Source organism: Stenella coeruleoalba (genome assembly GCF_951394435.1).
Source record: "Stenella coeruleoalba genome assembly, chromosome: 4".
NCBI classification, from domain to species: Eukaryota; Metazoa; Chordata; class Mammalia; order Artiodactyla; family Delphinidae; genus Stenella; species Stenella coeruleoalba.
Genome location: NC_137149.1, coordinates 124310471 through 124334824, shown reverse-complemented (window position 1 = coordinate 124334824; position 24354 = coordinate 124310471). Strand labels below are relative to the sequence as shown.

General features: G+C 33.6%; 1 protein-coding gene across 2 annotated transcripts in view; it reads right to left on the bottom strand.

Moving 5' to 3' along the window:
• TTC29 (tetratricopeptide repeat domain 29) overlaps nucleotides 1-24354 on the bottom strand; it is a 255598-nt gene that overhangs the window by 228719 nt on the left and 2525 nt on the right. For both annotated transcript variants that reach the window (XM_079920595.1, XM_079920596.1), the window contains exons 3-4: nucleotides 20383-20483; nucleotides 18303-18386 (exon numbers count right to left, since the gene is read on the bottom strand). In XM_079920595.1, coding sequence (XP_079776721.1) covers nucleotides 18303-18386; nucleotides 20383-20474 — 176 coding nt within the window. In that variant the 5' untranslated portion in view covers nucleotides 20475-20483. The remainder of the gene's footprint in view (nucleotides 1-18302; nucleotides 18387-20382; nucleotides 20484-24354) is intronic.

Genomic DNA, 24354 nt, shown 5'->3' with positions numbered 1-24354 from the left:
AAAGAAAAAAATTAAACATTAAATCCTGGGGGAAGAAATCATCATGGTATTAAAAGGAAATTTATAAGTTAAATTCATTTGTTAGAAAACAAGAGCAACACTTGGGAGTGAAAAAGCTAGCTTTCAACTTAGGATGCTAGAAATAAAATCCTAACAAATTAAACAATGGCATGAAGTCAAATAAAGGACAGGGAGGGAAATATTAAAGGCAAATGTATGAATTCATAAAATAGAGAACAAAAAGTGTGACCCATAAAACAAACAAACAAAAAACCTGGTTATGTGAAAAGACAAATAAATTTTGCAACTACTTTATAATCAAGAAAAACAAAAATAGATAAGTCATCAAAATTGTACCAGGAATGGAAGTGATAATATATCTTCTATTACAATTATAGTAACTGCTAACTTTTAGTGTAGCAAAAGAAAATTATGGGTTAATATTATTATAATTTAGATACAAATTTCCCTCATACCACTCCCCAAAAAAAGAACTCATAGCAAACTAAAAGCATAATGAATAAGTAGGGTTTATCCCAGAATTCCAAGAACGGTTCAAAATTAGAAAATCTCTTAACTTTATGATAATCTCAGGAGATGTTAGAAAATTATTTAGTAAAGTTCAAAACTCATTTATGATTAAGAAAAGTGGAAACTAAAAACTGAATTCTCTATCTTGGTAATATGTATCTATTAAAACCCTATAGCATAAAGCTTCATGTTTTGGGATACATTAGAATCATTTCCACTACAGTAAGGAATTTGAAGGGATCCCTGCTGTCACTCCTATTATTTAACACCATGTACTGTTAAATGGACGTTCTTGCCAATGTGGGATTCAATATTTTAATGATACCAATTCTCCTAAAATAACATAAAATCAAGGCAGTCCTTATAAAACCTCATTATATTCTCCTGACTCTTGGCAAGATAATTCAAAATTCATATAGAATGGTTAATGTACAAGAAAAACCTGATCATTTGGAACAAAGAGGGGGACTGTCTGCCAGATATAAAATACATTTTAACTATGTTAATAAAGTGATTTGTGGCACTGACACCAGAAAAGACAAATAAGTCAATGGAACAGAATATATATGTATATGTGTATGTATACACACATGAAAATTTGGTATTTAATAGAAGTGACATTTCAGTTCAGGGGAAAGTTTTGGGTACAATTGATCTATTTGCAAATTTTGTTGGTTGTATGTTTTATATATTAATATTTCTATATTATTATTTTTGTATATAAATAATATAGATGATAGCATATGTTATATTACCTTTCCACATTTAATGGAATATTTAAGTGACACACAAATCTCAATTTCCTAATCATTTTCTTGACCTTAATGTATGTGTTACGTATATATTAAACCTTTATCACTAAGAACTTTCAGGTGCTTAATCACAATCGTTTTAAAGCAACTTTGTAACATTCATTTTGAACTTGAGTTAAGTACTTTTTTTCTTAGCCCCCTAGCTTCCTCTTTCTTGAATTCTCTTTTCTTTCCTCTAGACTCTAAAGTGGCCATTTGGGGCAGGGATGAAGGGTCCAGAAAGACTGCACAGGAAGAGATGTTTTCCAGTCCTCATATCTGAAAGGATTTTTGTTTTGCCCTCAGTTTTGATTAATAGTTTATCTGGGTACAGAATTCTAAGTTAAAATAATCGTTCTGCATATCTTAAAGACAACCTCCCTTTTTTTATAGAACCAAGTATTATTACTGACAACTGTGATGGTAGTCTGATCTTTGTTTCTTGATGACAACCATTCTCCCAAACCCTGAAAGCTTCTAGTACCTTCTCTGTATACTTAGCATTTCGATATTTCATAAAGATGTATCGAAGTGGTTTTTTCTTTTCTTTTTTTCCTTTTTCTTTCTTTCCCTTTTTTTTTTTGTTGTTGTTCTTTCCTTTCTGGTTACTTTGGTAGTCACAGCCCAAAGATCTGTGGGTTTTCTCCAGTCTAAGATATCTGTGTCTGTGTCTCTAACCATATCTCTATCTCTGTCCATCTATATCTACCCATATAGCTATAATCATTCATTCTCTCATCTCTTTCTCTTGGATAAATATTCACCACCTGGACTGTGTTCTGTATCTTATGCCTTTTAAAATATTTTCTATATCTTTTATGTTTTTATTCTACATGTTGATAGCCTTATCTTTCTTTTCCATCCTTTCCTTTTGAGTTTTAAAAAATATTTCAGCTACCTTTAATTTTGAAGAATTCTTTTTCTTTAAATGATTTCATAGCATCAGGTTACATTTGAGGGATGTAAGATTTTCTACAACGTCTGTAAGGAAAGAAATTGGAAATCTCTCAAAGTTCCTCTTTTCCCTATAGAAACTGTTTCAGCTGACATTGAGTGTTCTCTTTGTTCATCTTTTTTCCTTTTGTATTGTAATATTTTCTCAAATATCAGAGGCTATTTGTCTATTCATAATAATGAAGTTCTCAATTTCTTAACAGAGGTAGTGAATATGGGTTTCCTCTGTTTGCAGGATTCATCCTGAGATTTATGGGTTGGGAGAGCACAAGCTGGCTATTCCTTGCACTGATGCCAAATGAAAAGGACTCTGTAAGGTACACCAGCTTCCCTGACAGGAGCTCAGACCAACTGTTACTTTTTAAGGTTTTTTTGCATCACTGTTTATGAGGAATATTATTATTCTGTGGTTTTCTTTTTATGTAATGGCTTTTTCTGGTATTGGTATCAGGATAATTCTGGTCTCATAGAATGAGTTGAGAAGTGTTTCTTCTATTTTATTGAAGAGTTTGTGCCAAATTGATGGATTTTTTTTTTTTCCCAAATGTTAGGTAGAATTCACCAGTGAAGCAAAATGGGCCTGGAATTTTCTTTATGGGAAGTTTTTAAACTATTAATTCAATGTGTTTAGTGAATCTACTGCGATATCTATTTCTACTTAAGTGAATTTTGGCAGTGTCTCACGAAATTTAGCCATTTCTGTAAGTTGTTGAGTTTACCAGTATAAAGTTTATTTCCTAATTAGCGTTTTAATATTTATGTAATCTGTAGTGATGTGTCCCCTCTTTCACTTCTGAAATTGGTAAATTGTGTCTTCTTTCTTTTTCTCTGATCATTATGACTAAAGATTGATCAACTTTACTGATCTTTTCAAAGAAGCCATTTTTAGTTTCATTGATTTTCTCTACTGTCTTCCTGTTTTCTGCCCCCATTTTACTACTCCTTTTTCTCTATTTTCAGTTTAATTTTTTTCTAATTTTTTAAAATGAAAACTTAGGGCAATAACTTTAGACATCTCTATTTTTCAAATATAAACATTTTAATGCTATAAACTTCCCTTTAAGCACTGCTTTAGCTTCATCTTACCAATTTTGATATACCATGTTTTTTTAATTCAGTTCAAAGGATTTTCTAATTTGCCTTGATTTCTTCTTTGATCTATGGTTTATTTAGAAATACGTTGTCTAGCTTCCAAATTTGTGGGGATTTTTCAGAGATCTTCCTGCCATTATTTCTAATTTAATTCCATTGTTGTAAGAGAAAATAATTTTTAGGATTTAAATCCTCTTAAGTATATTGAAATTTGTTTTATGGCTCAGAATATCATCTCCTTTGAAAAGTATTCCACGTGTACTTGAAAATAATGTGTGTTCTGCTGTTGTTTGGTGGAATGTATGTAAATGCCAATTATTTAAGCTGATCAATGGTATTGTTCAAGTCTTCAATATTCTACTGATTTTTTAATCAATTATTGAGAAAGTGGTGTTAGAATCTCCAACTATAATTGTGGACTTGTCTGTTTTTCCTTTTCCTTCTATCATTTTTTGTTTTATTACTTTGAAGTTCTGTCATAGGAACACAAACATTTAGGATTATGTGTTCTTGATGAATCAACTTCTTGTATCATTATGAAATGTTACTTTTTATCTCTGGTAATATTCCAACTGCTTTCTGAAAATGTATTTCTGAAAATCGTGGAATATCTCATTTTTCTTCCTTTCCTATCATGTTAAGAATTTACTATCTTTTGGACATTTTAGTGGTCATATCAAATATAGGAAGGAAATGTGTTTAGCCATCCATCTCGACCTTGAAGTAGAAAAACCCCTAAACTAAACTTTTAAGACCATTGCCTCATTCAGCAATGTATTTCTGTGGCTACATTGGCTGTAGGATAAGGGATTGTTTCAGACAAGCTTAAGGGGATTTTATGGAAATATGAGTCAGGGTTATAGAATAACTGGGTCCTTACGAGGTGAACCCAGAGGGAGGTTCTAGATCCATAACAGTACTGGGAATTCACGAGGAGTCTAGAAATCTGATCTCTGATTCATTTTCTTTCTAGCTTGTTCATTCCTTCCTCTCTATGAATCATTTTTTCTGTCTCATTGTTTCTGCTTCTTTATAACATTAGATTGCCTTGGTCAAAGTACTTAATCTCTCTATGCCTTGGTCTCTGGAAGTAATAACAAGGTTTATTTCCAGGTTTATTTTGAGGATCACTAAAAACACAGACCAGCACACAGTATTAATGTAATATGTCTTACCCATTACTATTTGGCCTAAAATAAAACCTGGCTAAGAGATGTAATATCTATGACTAGCTGCCTATACATCCATTTCATTGTTCATTAGGTGTGCCAAGTTTTATTATATTGCTCCATTTTTCTTATATAAGATCATGTGATAACTTTCTTTTGGAATTTAGTATCAGGAAAAAGCTTATCTCTCTTGAAGAAATGATATGTTTCCTTTCATCGGGTAATGAGGATTCTCTAGTCCGTCACATCTCCCTTTTTGCCCAGTCTGCCCAGAAGTTCAGAGTGAAATTTAATGTTTCTTCAGGGGAACTATATTAACCCTGATGGGGAGTATATTTATATACTTTTCCTTTATTTGCCTTTCATTTTCTATATATAATCTGACAGCTATGTAATATAAAACATTAATTTTAAGTTTCTTCAATCCTCTCCAGAAAGAAAGTTAACAAGAAATAAAGCATTATTTTATGTAAGTCAGAAGAATCTTAAAGGAGAATGAAACACTGCTTTCAAAGAACTCTGAGTCTAGAGCAGAATCCTTTCCTTATGGCAATTCACAACAAGAAAGACATTTTACATTGCAATTCAGTACATGTACATATATATTTCACATACGTATGTATATGAAACAAAATGTAAAAGCACTAATACTCAAAATGTTCTGATCTCTTTGTAAAAATTAACTCAATTAATCCTCATAACCATTCCATGAGCCAGGCCCTCTTATTGTTACCCCTATTTTTTACATGAGAAAACTGAGGCACAGAAAGGTTAAGTAACTTGGCCAAAGTTGACCAGTTACCTTGTTAGTAAGTATAAAGCTGGGTTTGAGTCCAGGGAGTCTGGTTTTAGAACCCATGCTCTATTTCATTACATCTGGCAACCCGCTCTATGTAATGAACCCCTTTCTAATTCTATAGTCTTTCATATTTTAAGTGCTTATCATGATACCCAAACTCATGGGTCATAATCACTACCCACTAATGGACCAAAACCTTAGATTTTTAAACATTAATCAGGAAGGAAAAAAAAACCAAAACACATGTACATGACTGTCAATGGCTATTAAGAGAGTTCAAGCAGGCACTCTGAACTCTTACCATGTGAGTGAGGATGGATCAAAGGAGGCCTCACAGGGCAAGAAACAGTTAAGCTGAGGCTGGTAGAGAAGTTTATCAAGTACACAAGGCATGGGAGAAGGAGAAGGGCATTTCAGGCAGAGCACATATATAAGGCTACAAAGGGGTAAAGATCCCCATTCATCAACTGCCCCAACACCTGTCAGCCAAGCACTGTACGAGTACTGAGGATGCACATGTGAGCAAAGTAGCCATGGCTCCATACATACATACAAATACACACTATATATATTTATTTATAAACATATGTGTATTTATAAACACACACCTCCCAGCTCAAAGTACAGAGTATTTAAAATGATCTCATAGACTCATCCCAGTACAAAATTTTGAAAATTTCCAAATAATCTAATTAAAAATAATAGAGGAAAAATATTTCCTACAAATTTATATATTCAATTTAATAGACCAACATATGCATTGTGGGAGTCCCAGGAGGAGAACAGAGATTCTTTTAAGAAAAGTGGTGAGAACTTCCCAAGTTTCATAAATGTCATGAATATAAATATTTGAGAAATTCAACAAACTCTAAGTAGGAAAATTCAAAGAGATACACATTGAGGCACATTATAATCAAACTCCCAAAGGCAAAGACAAAGAGTGAATCTTTAAAGCAGCAATAGAGAAGCAACTCAACACAGCATCCTCAATAAGGTTTTAAGCAGATTTCTCACTAGAAACTTTGGAGGCCAGAAAACAGGGTCTTTTTTTCTCTTTTTTAATTGGGGTATAGTTGTTTACAATGTTGTGTTAGTTTCTACTGTACAGTGAAGTGAATTATATATTCAAAATGCTAAAAGAAAAAACTGTCAACCAATAATCTTACATCTGGCAAAACTGTCCTTCTAAAGTGAGGAAGAAATTAAGAACATTCCCAGATAAACAAAAGCTGAGGAACTTTATTTCTACTGGACCTGCCCTGCAAGAAGTGCTAAAAGGAGTCCTGCAGGTTGAAAAAGAGTAACCTGAAGTCATATGAAGAAATAAAAGTCTCAGTAAAGGTAGACACATGGTCAATTATAGAAGCTAGTATTTTTGTAACAATAGTTGGTAACTTCACATTTTGTTTTCTACATAATTTAAGAGACTAATGCATTTATAAAAATAATTATTCTAAGAACTAGCAGTATTGTATATTTGATTTGTAACTCCACATGTTGCTTTCTACATAATTTAGGATATAGCATTAAAAAAATAATTATTAATGTATGTGTGGGAGCAGAGGGTATCTGTAAATCTCTATACCTTCCTGTCAGTTTTGCTGTGAACCTAAAACTCTAAAAAAATAAAGCCTTTCAATAACAAAATGATTAGTTTGTTTTTTGGATGCAAAATGTATAAAGATGTAGTTTTACAACATCGATAATCAAAAGAGGTAGGAATGGACCTCTCAAGAAGCAAAGTTTTTGTATGTTAGTGAAGATAAACTGGTATAAATTCAAAACAGAGGTTATAATTTTAGGATATCAGATGTAAGCCCCATGGCAACCACAAAGAAAATAGTTACAGATTATACACAAAAGGAAATGAGAAGGGAATTCACTGGTTTCACTACAAAAAAAAAATCAACATAAAAGAATACAGTAATGCAGGAAATAAGGAACAAAGAAGCTATAAGGTACATAAAAAACAAATAGTAAGTGACAGAAGTCCCTCCTTATTAGTAATTACTTTAAATGTAAGTGGATTAAACTCTCCAATCAAAGGACAGAGACTGGAAGAATGAAAAAAAAAACGTGATCCAACTATGTGCTGTCTACAAGACACTCACTTTAGATCCAAAGACACAAATAGGTTTAAAATGGAATGATGGAGAAAGATATTTCATGGCAATAGTCACAAAAAGAGAGTAGGGGTGGCTATACTAATGTCTGACAAAATAGACTTGAAATTAAAAAAGGGCTATAAGAGACAAAGGAGGCCATAATATATTAATAACAGATCAAATACAGGAAGAAGATACAACTGTCATAAACGTTCATGCACTTAATAAGAGACCATCCAAATAAATAAAGCAAAAATTGACAGAATTGAGGGGAGAAATAGACAGTTATGCAATAATAGCTGGAGATTTCAATACCTGACTTTCAATAATGGATAGAACAACCAAATAGAAGATAAGTAAGAAAACAGAGGACTTGAACAATAGAATAAACCAACTAGATGTAACAGATATATGCAGAACACTCTACCCAACGACAGAATACACAGTCTTCTCAGGGGCACACAGGACATTTTCCAGGATTGACCATATATTAGGCCAAAAATTAAGTCTTGAGAGATATCACACAAAGTGCCTTCTTTGGCCACAACTAGAGTAGTCATTAAGGGAGGGAAAACTGGAGGATTCACAAATTGTGGAAATTAAATAACACACTCTTAAACAACCAATGGATCAAAGAAGAAATCACAAGGGAAATTAGAAAATACTTAGAGATGAATGAAAATGAAAACACAACATGGCAAAACTTATGGAATTCAGTGAAAGCAGTGCTAAAGGAGAAATTTATAACTATAAATGCTTAAATTTATAAAAAAGAAAGATCTTTTAAAAAACATTTAAAAACAAAAAGATCTCAAATCAACATTCTAACCTTACAATTTAATTAATTAGGAAAAGAACAAACTAAACCCAAAGCTTTCAGAAGAAAAAAAATAATAAAGATTAGGGCAGAGATAAATGAAATAGAGGATAGAAAAAGAACTCAATGAAAACAGAAGTTGGTTCTTTGAAAAGATCAACAAAATTGAGAAACCTTTAGCTAGATCAACTAAGAAAAAAACAGAGAAGACTCAAAGTACTACAATCAGAAATGAAAGTAGGCTTTGCTGTACAGCAGAAACTAACACAACATTGTAAAGCAACTATACTCCAATAAAAAAGAAGAAATGAAAAAGGAAGAAATGAAAGTACTACCAATTTTAGAGATAAAAAGGATTATTAGAGAGAACTGTGAACAACTCTCTGTAAAAAAATTGGATAACCTAGAAGAAATGGACAAATTCCTAGAAACAAAACCTACCAAGACTGAATCATGAAGAAATAATAAGCCTGAACTGACCTATAACTTGTAATGAGTCAGTAATAAAAAATCTCTCAACAAAGAAAAGCCCTGGATGATGGCCTCACTGATTCATTCTACCAAAAATGTAACGGACTAACACAAATTCTTCTCAAACATTTCAAAAAACTGAATGGGAGAGAACACTTCCTATTTTGTTCTATTAGGCCAGCATTGCCTTGATACCAAAGTCAGAAAAAAATACTTCAAGAAAAGAGAACTACAGACAAATATCTCTTATGAACATTAATTCAACAAAATACTAGTGAAGTGAATTCAGCAGCATATTAAAAGGATTATACATCATGGCCAATTGGAATGCAAGGATGGTTCAACATACTAATACTTATCAATGTAATACATCATATTAAAAAAATGAAGAAAAAATTACCATATGATCATCTCAATGCAGAAAAAGTATTTGACAAAATTAAATACCCTTTCATGATAAAATACTCAACAAATTAGGAATAGAAGGAAACTGCCTCAACATAACAAAACTCATATATGAAAAACTCACAGTGAGCATCATACGCAACAGTGAAAGACTGAAAGCTTTCCTCTACGATTAGAAACAAGGCAAGAAGGCCCAGTTTCATCACTTCTATTCACAGTACTTAGAGCAATTAGGCAAGAAAAAGAAATAAAAGGCATTCAAACTGGAAAGGAAGAAGTAAAATTATCTCTGTTTCTAGCTGTTGTGATTTTTATATGTCAAAAACTCGAAAGATTCCACAAAAAGCTCTTAGAACTAATAAACAAATTCAGCAAAGTAATAACAAATTCTGGATACAAGATCAACATTCAAAATTCAGTAGTATATGTATACACTAAGAATAAATAATCTGAAAAGGAAATTAAAAAAACAATTCCACTTACAATAACAAAAATAATAAAATAAAATACTCAGGAATTAACTTTACCAAGGAGGTAAAGGACCTGTGCAATGAAAACTATAAAACATTGCTGAAAGAAATTAAAGAAGACATAAATAAATAAAAAGACATCTTATGTTCATGGATTAGAATATTTAATATTGTTATGATGTCAATACTACCTAAAGCAATTTACAGATTCAATGCAATCCCTATCAAAATACCAATGACAATTTTTTTAGAAGTAGAAAAATTCATTCTAAAATTCATATGTAATGTCAAGGAAACCGAATAACCAAAATAATCTTGAAAAAGAAAAAAGGTGGACTCACACTTCCTGATTTCAAAACTTACTACACAGTTACAGTAATCAGCATGGTACTGGCATAAAGACAAACATATAGACCAAAGGAATAGGATAGAGAGTTCAGAAATAAATCTTCACATATATGGTCAAACAATTTTTGACAAGGGTATTAAGACTATTCAAAAGGGAAAGGACAGTTTTTTTCAACAAATGATGATGAGAAAACTAGATATCCACATGCAAAAGAATGAAGTTGGATGCTTACCTAACACTATAGACATAAATTAACTCAAAATGGATCAAAGACCTAAACACAGTAGCTAAAAGCATAAAACTCTTAGAAGAAATCATAGGGCAAAAGCTTTACAACATTGGATTTGGCAATGATTTCTTGGATATGACAGCAAAAGTACAGGCAACACAAGAAAAAATAGACAAATTAGACTTCATGGAATTAAAAAAACTTTGTCATCAAAGGATACTATCAACAGAGTGAAAGGCAATCAATGGAATAGGAGAAAATAATTGCAAATCACATATCTGATAAGGAATTAATATCCAGAATATAGAAGTATTCCTAAAACTTAATAATAAAAAACAAACAACTCAATTCAAAAACAGAAAGGACTTGAATAAACAGTTCTCCAAAGAAGAGATCCAAAGGACCAATAAGCACATGAAAAGATGCTCAACATTACTGATCACTGGAGAAAGGTAAATCAAGATCTCAGTGAGATACCCCTCATACTCATTATGATGGCTACTAGCATGAAAGCAGAAAACGATAAATGTTGGTGAAGATGTGAAGCAACTGTAACCCGTGTGCATTGTTGGTGAGAATGAAAAATGGTACAGCCATTGTGGTGGCAGAATGGTGTTCTCAAAAAATTTTAAATAAAGTTATCAAATTATTCAGTAATTCCACTCCTGGGTATATACTCAAATGAATTGAGAACAGGGTCTTAAGGAGATATTTATACACCCGTGTTCACAGGAAACATTATTCACAATAGGTAAAACACTGAAGCAGCCCAAGTGTCCATTGACGAATGGATAAGCAAAATATAAACATACCACGAAATATTATTCAGCCTTAAAAAGGAAGGAAATTGTTACAAATGCTACAACATGGAAGAAACTTGAGGATACTGCAAGCCCTAGGAAAGCAAAAGAGTACTTGTGAGCCCATAATCTGATCTTGCTTTAAGTACTGAGATGACACTGTTTACTATAATATCTCCATTTTCCAACATGGAAAACAGAATAGGGTATGGATATGAGTTAGGGGGATGATTTTCATAGAATTGCAGCAATATCAACATTTTGAGGATTATGTTTTAACCATAACAGAGAATGGGAAAGAGTCAAATTAGTTTCAGATATTCCCATGCAAGCTTTTCTTAATATGGACAGAACACAATATCAGAAACAAAGCTCAACTTAGTAAAATCATCTTGCCCCATGAATTATGCATGATGAGGCTTGGTCATTGTTCACCCCACTTTTAATTCCAACTGATTCAACCTCTGTAGTACCTGGGTGCTTATGCCTTTTTATCACTTTGTTCTGCATTACTAAATTTCCCAAATGATTTCTAAATAGAGTGCCATTATGCACTTCCAGGTTTATGAGCTATTGTAGGAAAAGTCACATTCTCTGGCTATATTCTACACATTTCTAAAGCAGTAGGTTTATACTTAAAGCAATCTTATGGTAGTAACAATAAGTTTAAGCAATTTATAGACATTTTAAAAAACTGTTTACAATAGCTCAGTGGGCTCTGCAAATTATATTGTTTAGTACAGCATAAAAAATTTCTGAAAAGTTTACTATAAGTTGAAATTAAAAAAAATTCCCCTCATTAGTTAGCATTACCATTTGAAATGTATCTCACTAAAAACTCTGTCTTCTAAACATGATGAATATGATACCTAGCACAAAGTAAATATGTAACTATACATATTTAAAGAAAAATGATAAATTAATATTACTACCTATATCAAGACAAAGTTAATGCAAAATATTTAGGATATTTACATTATAACTTTTAAAAGCCAAAGAAAAATGATCAATGACAGTTAACGATAATAGCTGAAGTGAGAATTGTCTACATGTGTTTCATATAGAGAATCTCTTTTAACTTCCACAAGAATGTCCTATTATTATTATGGTCTCCAAATAGTTGTGGAAATCAAAGATTAGCAAAGTCAGGTAACCTGCAAAAAATTACAGAAGTATTAATAGCAGAGCCAAATTTCCAGCTGAGGAAGAAATCATCTCCCCTAACAGCCAGAGCCGCAATGTCATGATTCCTATGCTTTTCCCTTACAAAGATTTTTTTTTAGGTCTATTTAGAGCTGATAGGTTTAAACACCATATGTGAAAATAATATTTTAAAGAAAACTTTTTTTAACATCTTTATTGTAGTATAATTGCTTTACAATGTTTAGTTTCTGCTGTATAACAAAGTGAATCAGCTATATGTTTACATATATCCCCATATCCCTTCCCTCTTGCATCTCCCTTCCACCCTCCCTATCCTACCCCTCTAGGTGGTCACAAAGCACCAAGCTGATCTTCCTGTGCTATGCAGCTGTTAAAGCAAAGACATAAATGCCTAAGAAATTGGCATTTCTGTGTTCCGTTGACATTTGAAATCTTTCCTCCTTTCGTATTTATTTAGACTTGGCTTTGGTGTAAATTTGAGATCCTTTTTGCACTTATTAAACAATTTTTAAAAGTGCCTTTCAACTGCATTTTTTTAAATTCCCAAATTGTAAACTTTATTGATATCAATATTCTTTTTAAAAACTTTATTGTCAAAAATTCTTTTCTTTCCTAGTTTCACATCTTAGAGATCTGCTGTGGAAGACAGTATCAGAATGTAAGTAAGTAAATAATAAAAATAAAAAGGAGTGGCATCTCTCCTGTGTTCCCATGTGTTTTCTCTGCTGTTGCTTTTTTTTATACATTCAGGAGAAAGTAAGGAATAGTTGTCTCTCTACTTCAGAACACCAAAATCCTGTCTCTTCTTCTTGAATAAGGAAGAAGATCTTAAAACCCAATTTGCTACTTAGAAGGAAAGAGGGTCATCTTCCTTTCCTTCTCTCTCCTGCCTATTCCTGTTAGTCAAGTAACCATTTATTCAGCAATTGGCATCTTCAGAAAGTTTAACTGGCAAACCTCTGCATGGAATTTAATTTATTACTTTAAAAGAGATGCAAAATGTTAAGATAAAACTAGATGATATCACAAAATTATTCAAAAGTAAACAAGATGAATGAAGCAGAGGAAGAGCTCACCTAAAGGGGCCTAAATTCCCATAATGTTATCATGAAATAGTATGTCGTGAATAAACATCTTCACCTTGTTACAGATACTTCGAGGGCCTGACCATGGAGCAAATCCAAATGCTAAATTTGCTCATAACAAGTATATCTGTAGTTTGTAAAAGCACCTTTGGAAGACAATTTTGGAATATTTTCAAGATGAAAACCTAAGATGGGCAAAATGCTAATTTACTGTAACTGAGTAAGTATAATACAGTTCAAAGGCAGGAGAGAGAGGCTGTGCTGCCCAAGTGACGCTCAGTAAACACCAACTGGTGACGCTGAAAGATATTCTGAAAGAAAGCAATATCTTGGAGATGTACACAATTTTGAGCTAAATCTATTCTTCTGTATAATAGAACTTGATATCTGAAGCAGAAAATAATATTGAGCAGATTAACATTCTCTGTCCCTTGATAATTTTGCTTATTAGTATCCTCATATACACAGCTAAAGCTGTAAAAACTGCCCCCAGAAAATTTTATTTGAATCTATAAATACACTTTTATTACTTAGCTACTCAAAGCAATTATGATATGATAATAAGTGATACTTTAAGTATCACTTAAATAATGCATTCTGATAATATAGTACAGAATAAAAAAGCACAAAGTACAGAACTACAACATGCCCTTCTTTAGTTGGTAAAGATCAGTTAAATACTATCAATGGACTATTCAACGGCTTATCTAAGAAAGTCAAATTACCAGTGTCAACTATGTTGTACTTTAGTACAATACGTTTGAAAAAAATATACCTATTAGGCACAGCAATAATCTGGTCACTCAAAAAGTAATAATGTATAGTAGAATTCCTTCCGTAAATGTGGATGATAAAAAACTCAGAAGCCCTTTGCCTTTGACCCATTTTACCCCATTCCAAAGTAAAATGATCCCCCATCAACTGGGTTTGACCATTCCAGTAAAAACTACTTTAGCTTGTCCTGCTCAATTACTCACTTAAATTTTATACTCTTACTTGTAAACATATAACATTTTTGAGGAATTAAACTTCCTCAATACAACAGTTAAACTAGCTACCTACAACACTGAACTAAAAAATGTTGTAATCAAAAAATATTCACAGCAGGATACCTATTTCATGGTGTTAGTAATCCAACATTTATTCTTCACTAATTTATTCATTTAACAGCAAGTTATTGAGCTCCGCCCGAGTGCCAGGCCCTGTTTAAGTCCTGGGGACACAGTGGCGTACACACAGACACGTTCCTGTCCTGTGGGGCATCCATTCCACTAGGGATGACACAGCTGACGTACAAACTCCCAACAGAAGATGAGGACCAGCTGACTGCAGAAATACACCCAGGTGATTTGACTGGGAATAAGTGTGAGTGGGGTGAGGGCTCCTTGATTATGGGGTCAGGCAATAGCAGACTGGGGTCACATTCAAGGTGACACCTGCATGACAAGAAGTGTCAGCAGTAAGGCCACACTGAAAGGAGTGAATGGTAGAGAGAACGGGGGATAAGGCCAGAGAGGTCAGCAAAGCCCAAATCACACACAGCTTTAGGTCGTGATGAAGAGTTCAGAGTTTATCATAAGACCAATGGGAAGCTCTTGGAGGGTTTTAAACAGGTGAGTGTCCTCATGATCTAATTTTTAAAAGGTCATTCTGGTGGCTGAATTGTGGTGGAATTCAAGGGGATTTTAGAAGAGCAAGTAGGAGACTCTTCTAGTGATCTTGGCAAGAGATGATGGTGACTATGCAATGAAGAGAATAGATGAACACAGGATAAGTTTTGGAGTTATATCTGATAGTACATACTGATGCATTAGATGGGGGAGTGGTGGTGAAGGCAAGGTGAAACTCAAGGCTGCCTTGGTACCATTTACTGAACTGAGGGGAGACTGGGGGAGGGATATTAGGAGGGGGGAGTGTGAGGGGCAGCAGAGGTAAAGCAAGAGTCCAGTGGGGGGCCATGTTAACCTTGGAATGTGTATTAAAAATTCAAGTAAATATGTCAAGGAGACAGTTGGATATAAAAATTTGAAGCTTAATGGAGAGGTCAGGGCTGGATTTATAAATGTGATAGCCATCAGGTATTGCTTGTATTTAAAGCTATAGGACTAGATCCAGGTAGAGAGTGTAGCTGGAGTAGAGGGTCAAAGACCCACCCCTAGAACAATCCACCATTGAGAGTTTGAAAACAGAAAAGCAGCCAGCAAAGGAGACTGAAGGCAGCATAGTTGAAGAGTTTGGAGGAAAACCATAGAACATGGCATCCTGGAAGCCACAAGCACAGAATGTTCAAGGAGAGAGTATTCATCTCTATCAAATAATGTGAAGACATCAAGCAAGATGAGGACAGAAACATGACCATTAGATGTAATAAAAATGGAGGACATCAGTCACAGTAAACAGATTTCCGTGAGTTCTGGGTCTGGAAACCTATTTAGAGTCAATTGAGCTAAGAATGCGATGTGGAAAGATGGAGACAATGCTTCTGGTTACTGCGAAGGGTACAGAAAAATGGGGTAGAAACTGGAGGAGGATAAGAAGTCAAGGGAGATACTAGGGTAGATACGAATGTTAGTGAGATTGCTTCAATGGAAAAGGAGAAACTGATGATATAGCAAGAAAACACATTTAACTGGTGGAGAAAGTCTTGGAACAAGTAAGAGGGGATGGTATCCAGAGCACAAGTAGAGACATCATCCTTAGACAAGAACAGGAACTCTCCACCCATTGCAATAGGTGGGACACAGAGTGTGAGTTTACGTATTAGTAGGCTGGTATGTTTTGGAGTAGATGATGAAGTGTTATTCTGGGACTAGACAAAGAACACATCCATATTACAGGATATCAAAGCTAGTGTACATGAATTATTTAAGTATATATTTCTGTTATCATCTTAGGGAAGAATAAGGCAGTTTAGAGAAGAATTTGAGAATATATCTTAGATACTGCTTTTGCCTGATTGGAAATTTGATTCACCAATTTCTCCCCTTTATATTCTTGTATACTGAGGATCTGTGACGCACCAGTTTGATCATTTTGTAATGCTAACAGATATGGAGTCAAACTCAAAATCTGTCTTCTTTGGCAACTTTTATCCAACATCTTAATTTTCTCTGATTTTTTCCAGACCTCTAGGCTGCACCTCACAGTATAATTATGCAACTCATTCATTGCATGTTTATTTCCTGCTTGTATTATTTCAAATAGAGACAAGGATAAGACCAAGTACTTTATACTAAAATAACATTGTTTTCCCCTCTGTGAAAAACCTAGTGTTAGATATAAAGTAGGCACTTAATAAATGTTTGCTGACCAATTTATCTTTTAGAGTTCAATGGCTGATAAAAAGTTTTACACAGAAATTCTTTGGAATATGCATAATTCCTCATGGCACCTGCTGGGTGCTGCTGAGAGATGCTGAAATCAATTTTCTCCTTTACATGCTATTCAGTTTGTTTGGGGCAAGGTCTACAAGGTATATCCATCAGGAGCATAATAGTGAGCCAAGTACAAGTTACCTTCCTACTAAGGTTTGCACCCACTATCTTTGAGCTTTGATATAAAAAAGTATTCAAGTGTAGGAAGCTTTAAGGAGAATTCAACAGTAAGGGTTGAGAATTACCCAGGGCTACTTGTATTCTGTAGCATAATATGGATTTGAAATCAATTTGGTAATATCCTTAGTGAAAAAAAAAATATTTGTAACAGAACACTCATTAACATGGCCTATTTTGCATTGTCTTATAATAATGTTTTCTTCAGTGCAGACTGAAAGCAGATATTAAGTATATAGATGTCTAATTTGTTAAAATATGTGAAGCATAAGTTTAATTCCAAATTTAATTCCTAATTCTTAAGCCAATTATAGCTATTTAGGTATCATTATATTTAAATCAGAAAGCAAATATCACTCATATATATTTTTCTTTTAAGAAGGAATTGTATCATCAGACAACACTGACCTTTAATTTTGTCCAATAGGCTACCATGGAAAGCTAATGAATTAGCAATTAGAATAGCAGTTAAAAACCAAAGGTCCCAGATATAACACTTGGCAGTCAATACAACTCCAAGGAAGACAGTGATTATAGCTACTATAAATTTTGTCACTCTATAAAATAAAGCAGTTACTGATAGAATGAACTATTCCATTTTTCCATGCTATATGCATACTGACAATTATCTAATGAAATATATCAAGAGACTTAGAATTTTAGACTATGTGAAAACCTATACCAAAACCATCAATAGGAATACCCTGTCAGTGGAATCCCATAGCACTAGGCAACATTAATAGAGACAATCTTTTAAAAGCATTTATTGTATAAAATATTTTTGAATAGTTGAATCATTTAATGAATTCTGTAAGATGCATGTGCATATATAAGATTTCTATTTGTCAATACTTACATATAAAAATCTGATAACAGAGTCACCAAGTCTATAGGTAAGAAATATTAAACCTGTTTAGCTATTATTCTAGGTTTCTATTTATTTCTCACTAACCTACTTGGATTTTTATACTGTTTTTACTCAGATCATAAATTAGGTTCTGACTAGCCATAAAATGGCAAAGTTTACTTTGTTCATTAAAAAAATAAATCCAGACAATTTAGAATTATTTTTAAATTAACCAATAAACTATGATCCATTAATTCTTTTTGTGGGTTCTTGGCAGGAGAGAGAATATACATTAGTAAGGGATTTTTTTTAAATCACCAGGAAAAAAGATATATGAATCCTTCTCTTAAAGTTTTCTTTTCTCCCCCATGGAGGCAATATACCTTAAAATGGAAGTTATTAAGCAATTAATAACACAGAATTAACTAAAATATTGCAAATATGATAGTATAATATCTTGGTAAATATGAGAACTTTGAAAGTCATAAAATTAAAGACTGATATGTGTAAGATCAATAGACATGATTTATCACTATTTAATATGAGCTTTAATTTTTAAATGCTATGTTCCAATAAAAAAGTGGACTGCACAGGAAAATTGAAATTTCAATAAAGATTCAAGACAAAATAAACAAACTTTATATTAAAGTACCTTTAAGAGGTATATACTTACGCAGCAACCTCCTCTTTTGACAATCCTTTGAAATTCACCTCCAGATAATGATCTATGTCGTCTTTTTCTTTGATCAATTGAGACCTAAATGAAATGGAAAGAAATAATAAAGCACTGCCTTAAATTGAGTTGAAAAGCTACCAAACATATAAAATGCCACCAGAAGAACAGAAATATTCTGGGGACAATATCATAGATAATAAATGTTCTGTAAAAGCTAGAGTTAGGTTGTTCATTGATAATTTCAAAATTTTAATTTTCTTGAACGGAAAGAGGCAGAGAAGAATACTAACCTCAGTGTGTAAACAGATAAAACACCAACACATTAAAATACTAGCATTCTTAAGTAAATAGGGTTTTCTCCTCAAAGCATTATAAGATCTTCCATTTTACTCATGTTTTCTCATAATATAGCTTTCCAGCTACAGAAGTCAGATTCTGTTTGGCACAGGATCTTGTAATAATACTTATTTGATACAAATGTGTTAAAATTATTGGTTGCAAACATTACAGAATTTTGCTCTGACATGCTGTTTGAGTGGTTTTTAAAATCACACATAAAACTCAAATTATTATTAAAAGTTCAAGGTGAAAGTGATTTTAAGAAGACTTTAATGAGAAATATATTACACATGTAGTATGTTCAATCTTCATACAGCTGGCACCTTTAAAAATAAGCAGACTATGAACATCTTATGACAACAGGAGTATGGGATACACAGATACCTTTTTATTCAGAAGCTAATGGAGAATGTTGATACAAACCTTTGCCTTAAATGGTTATGATAAAAATGTTTTTCTTCAATAAAATGAATACAAAAAAATTTTCTTTAAAATCTCTCTTATTCTAGGGATGTGAGACTGGGCTATGTTTTTGCTCGTGTTGAAAAGAAAATGTAATCTCAATTATTACAAAAGACAGGAAGAAGAAGCTAGCTATTTCAGATTTTGTAAATACATCACATTATTCAAAAGGAAAATGGAAAATAAGAATGTATATACTGGAATTATGCATCTATTGAAAATTTTCTGTTTTTCACATTATTTGAAAATAAAATTACAATTTTCTACACTTCTATTTTACTATTTCTACAGTTTTCAATTCTATTACCAAAGAACTTTGATGGTAGTTTAGCTGAATGTATTTATTTTGGTCCAGGGGCTTTGGTCTTTGCCAGAAATACCAAAAATGAGGTATGGTCCTTCTCAGAACAAAGTAGTCTCATAATACTTTGATCATTATGCCTTGTAGGAATTGAAAGGTAAGCATAAAAAAAAATCAAACCTATATATAGGTTTTAATTTTCTTGAATGGAAAGAGGCAGGGAAGAATACTAACCTCAGTGTGTAAACAAATAAAACACCAACACATTAAAACACTCTGCATTCTTAAGTAAATGGGTTTTTCTCCACATCCACCTATCCTATATATAGGTTTATATTGATAAATAATATGTGCATTACTAAAAATCAATAAAACTATAAGTGGAAATTTCTAAATAACACAATCTTAGTTAATATTCATAATTATGATAAAATACATCAAGTTCCTGCCCTACAGTTTTTCGGCTGCATTTGAAAACTCCATAAGCTCAGCAGACATTCACAGGCAGTGGTGGTTCGATGATGCATTTTCAAGCCCCAGGATCATTTCACGAGCTAAATCGTGCCTGCCAGTTTACCCCGGTAGTAAGACTGTGTCATCCTTCCTCCAAAACAGAAATCAGTGCTTGGGACCTTGTGGTTTAGATGCCATACATCTTTCATGCCTAAAGCTTCTGCTTTCAATTCTCCACACGTATTTTAAAAAGGAAATGTATTTCCAAAGCTTTACAGGAAGCACAATGTAATGGTAATAGAAAATAAAATGATCAAATGAGTGCTAGCCTGCTAAATAAACAGATTCTTAATCTTTGAATGAGGTTCATCAATCCTTCTGAAACAGCAAATTTGAATATTCTGAATATAACAGTATACTTTTGTTTTCAAACAATTTTGTTTTCTGAGATATGCTATTTACATTTTTTACTGCAAGAAATTCGTTCTGTAGGAATAAAAAATGAAAGCCAGGGTCACGTACCTTGGAATTGTTCTGGGGGAACATGGCAGCTTCTGTCTGGCTAAGGCCGTAAGCTTTGGGCGTGTCATGCACAGTGGGGGCAGGGTGGTCATTTTGGACTACTGAAAAAAAAAACCAGAAATGGTATTTTAAAGAATAAATCATTCAAAGAATCTTTTAAGACATTATTAGAGATCCACAGTCAGTTGTCTGAGCTGAGAATGCCTCTGTGTGTAGATCTATAGCTCTGTTATTCAGTCATGAAGCTCAGAGAGTGAATTCTGCAGGTTGCTTCTCTCATTATTTTCTTCTACTATCTGCCTTTTGGCCAATTTATTACTTGTCTGCACCTCCATCACAAAGTGGAAAAGGAGAAAATTTGATAAATGCATTGAAGATTCAGACAATTAGGAGCTTTGTTATGGGTTTTGTTAGTGGAGCTGGTTGCAATTATAAAGTGAAGATTTTTAGGACAGCTATAGATTTCAAATGCTCATGCTTTTCTCTCCTGTTACAATCAATAATTAAAATTTTTTCATACTTTGCTGTCTTCTAAAACTTTCTCACTCACAAATAAAGCCTTTCCCTTAGAAGTGATAAATGCTAAGAACAATTCTCAACAAGGAGACAGCTTCCCTGAGAGAGCACATAGCTACAACAGTGTACAGATCACTTCAAAATGTAGTGGTTTAATCGCACCAAAAAGAATAAAATACCTAGGAATAAACCTACCTAAGGAGGCAAAAGACCTGTACTCTGAAACCTATAAGATGCTGATGAAAGAAGTTGAAGACAATACAAACAGATGGAAAGATACACCATGTTCTTGGATTGGAAGAATAAATATTGTTAAAATGACTGTACTACCCATGGCAATCTACAGATTCAATGCAATCCCTATCAAATTACCAATGGCATTTTTCACAAAACTGGAACAAAAAATTTGAGAATATGTATGGAAATACAAAAGACCCCAAAGAGCCAAAACAATCTTGAGAAAGAAGAATGGAGCTGGAGGAATCACACTCCCTCATTTCACACTATACTACAAAGCTACAGTAATCAAAACAGTATGGTACCAGCACAAAAACAGACACAAAGATCAATGGAACGGGATAGAAAGTCCAGAAATAAATCCATACTCTTAAGGTCAACAAATCTATGATGAAGGAGGCGAGAATATACAATGGAAAAAAGACCATCTCTTCAATAAGTGGTGCTGGGAAAACTGGACAGTTACATGTAAAAGAATGAGATTAGAACATTCTCTAACACCATATACAAAATTAAACTCAAAATGGATTAAAGACCTAAATGTAAGACTGGATATAAAGTTCCTAGAGGAAAACATAGGCAGAACATTCTTTGACATAAATTGCAGCAATATTTTTTTGGATCTGTCCCCCAGAGTAATGGAAACAAAAGCAAAGATAAACAAATAGCACCTAATTAAACTTAAAAGACTTTGCACAGCAAAGGAAACCATAAACAAAATGAAAAGACAACCTATGAAATGAGAGAAAATATTTGCAAACAATGTGACCGACAAGGGATTAATTTCCAAAATGTACAAATAGCTCATACAGCTCAATATCAAAAAAGCAAACAACCCAATCAAAAAATGGGCAGAGACCTAAATAGACATTTCTCCAAATAAGACATACAGATGGCCAACAGGCACATGAAAAGATGCTCAATGTCACTAATTATTAGAGAAATACAAATCAAAATTACAATGAGGTGTCACCTCACATGAGTCAGAATGGCCATCATCAAAAAGCCTGCAAGTAATAAATACTGGAGAGAGTGTTAAAAAAAAAGGAAATCTCCTACACTGTGGGTAGGAATGTAAATTGGTGCAGCCACTATGGAAAACAGTATGGAGTTTCCTTAAAAAAAACTAAAAATAGAGTTACCATATGATCCAGCAATCCCATTCCTGGGCACATATCTGGAAAAGATGAAAACTCTAAATCAAAAAGATACATGCACCCCCATGTTCACAGCAGCACTATTTACAATAGCCAAGACATGAGAGCGACCTAAATGCCCATTGACCAATGAATGGATAAAGAAGATATCACACACACACACACACACACACACACACACACACACACACACACAGTGGAAATATTACTCAGCCATAAAAAGAATGAAATAATGCCATTTGCAGCAACACGGATGGACCTAGAGATTATCATACTAAGTGAAGTAAGTCAGACAGAGAAAGACAAATATCATATGATATTACTTATATGTGGAATCTTAAAAAAAATGATACAAATGACCTTATTTACAAAGTGAAAATAGACTCACAGATGCAGTAAAAAAAATCTTATGGTTACCAAAGGGGAAAAGGGGAGGGATAAATTAGAAATTTGGGATTAACAGATACACACTACTATATATAAAATAAACAATAGGATCTACTGTAGAGCACAAGGAACCATATTCAGTACCTTGTAATAACCTATACTGGAAAAGAATTTGAAAAAGAATATACATATATATATTCATATATATATATACAATTGAATCAATTTGCTATATACTTGAAACATTGTAAATCAACTATACTTCAACTAAAAAAAATGTAGTGGTTTAAAACAATAATCAAAGTAAAAAGAAGTCTTTTACTTTATGTGGGTCAGGAATTAGGAGAAAGAACAATGGGAATGGATGGCTTTTCTCTACTCAATTTTGACTGGGGCCTCTGCTGGGAAGACTCAGAAGGATGGGGTAACTCAGTGGTGGGAAACAGGAATTTTCTGTAAGGTCTTCACTCGTGTAACTGGTGGCTGATGCTACTAGCTGGGACCTCAGCTGGGGCTGTCTGTCAGAACACATACATGTGACCTCCTCATACAACTTGGGCTTCCTCTCAGTATGGCAGCCTCAGACTTCTTAGGTGGCAACTCAGGGTTCCAAAGGCAAGTACCCAAAGAAAAGCCAGATGGAAGCTGTATCCCCTTCTAGGGCCTGGCTTTGGAAGTCACATAGCATCTCTTCCACTGTAAAAATCGGCTGCTCACCAGTAGCCAAGGGATGAATAAGAGCAGAAAAAGATGAAGTCAGAGAAGCTAAGGAGGAACCTGGTGCTGTTCTGATGGTATAGGGTCTTGAAAGTTACTGTAAAAAAATGTGACTTTTACTCTGATTGGAGGATTTTGAGCCCAGGAGTGACATGGTCTGAGTTACACCTTGAAAGGATTGCTCTGGCTTCTCTTTTGGACTTAGACTGTAGGGGGCAGAAGGAAAGGCAGCGGAGGCCAGTTGGAGGTTGTTGTGAAATCTGGGTGACAGAGAATGATAGAGGTGGACAAACATGGTCACAGCCGAGGTAGCACCACCTGTGGCCAGCAGAGACAAGATATTCCTCTAGTGCTACAAAGCCATGGGGGGACGGAGGGTGGAAAGCAATGAGATTTGAGGGAAAATCTTTTGAAATTCAGTGTAGAAATAGGCAGTTTTTTGTTTCTTAAAAAAAGATTATTACTCCAGCCTGAAAATAATTATTCACATAATTAAAGAGAATATTCTAATGGAGATCAGTGTCATGATATAACAGAATCCTGATATTACCCAGATTATCAGTGCATGGTATGATCCATGAAATATAAGGTCAACTTATTTTTATACAGTTATAGCTTTAAAGCACTCAGTCTAAACAGCAAATGTTAGTCCTCTCTTCCAAAACAAACATTAGAAACATAATGTATTATACTCCATAACTTCCTAATATAGTGACTTAACTCTTTTGTATTTAAAAATAAATCTATTTTTCTGATCACATGTTATATCAACTCTTTGAGTTAATTGGATAACCAGAACTTACTAAATGGCAACATTATGTAGAACATGCGGCAAGAAGTTAAAACTAACATAGGATTAGACCTCGTGTACAGATTTGAAGGGCAAAGGCTCCCCAAACCTACCTCTTGTAAGCCTATTTCAGAGAAGCTGTGAAGACTCTACGTTCCAGAGTCCTCC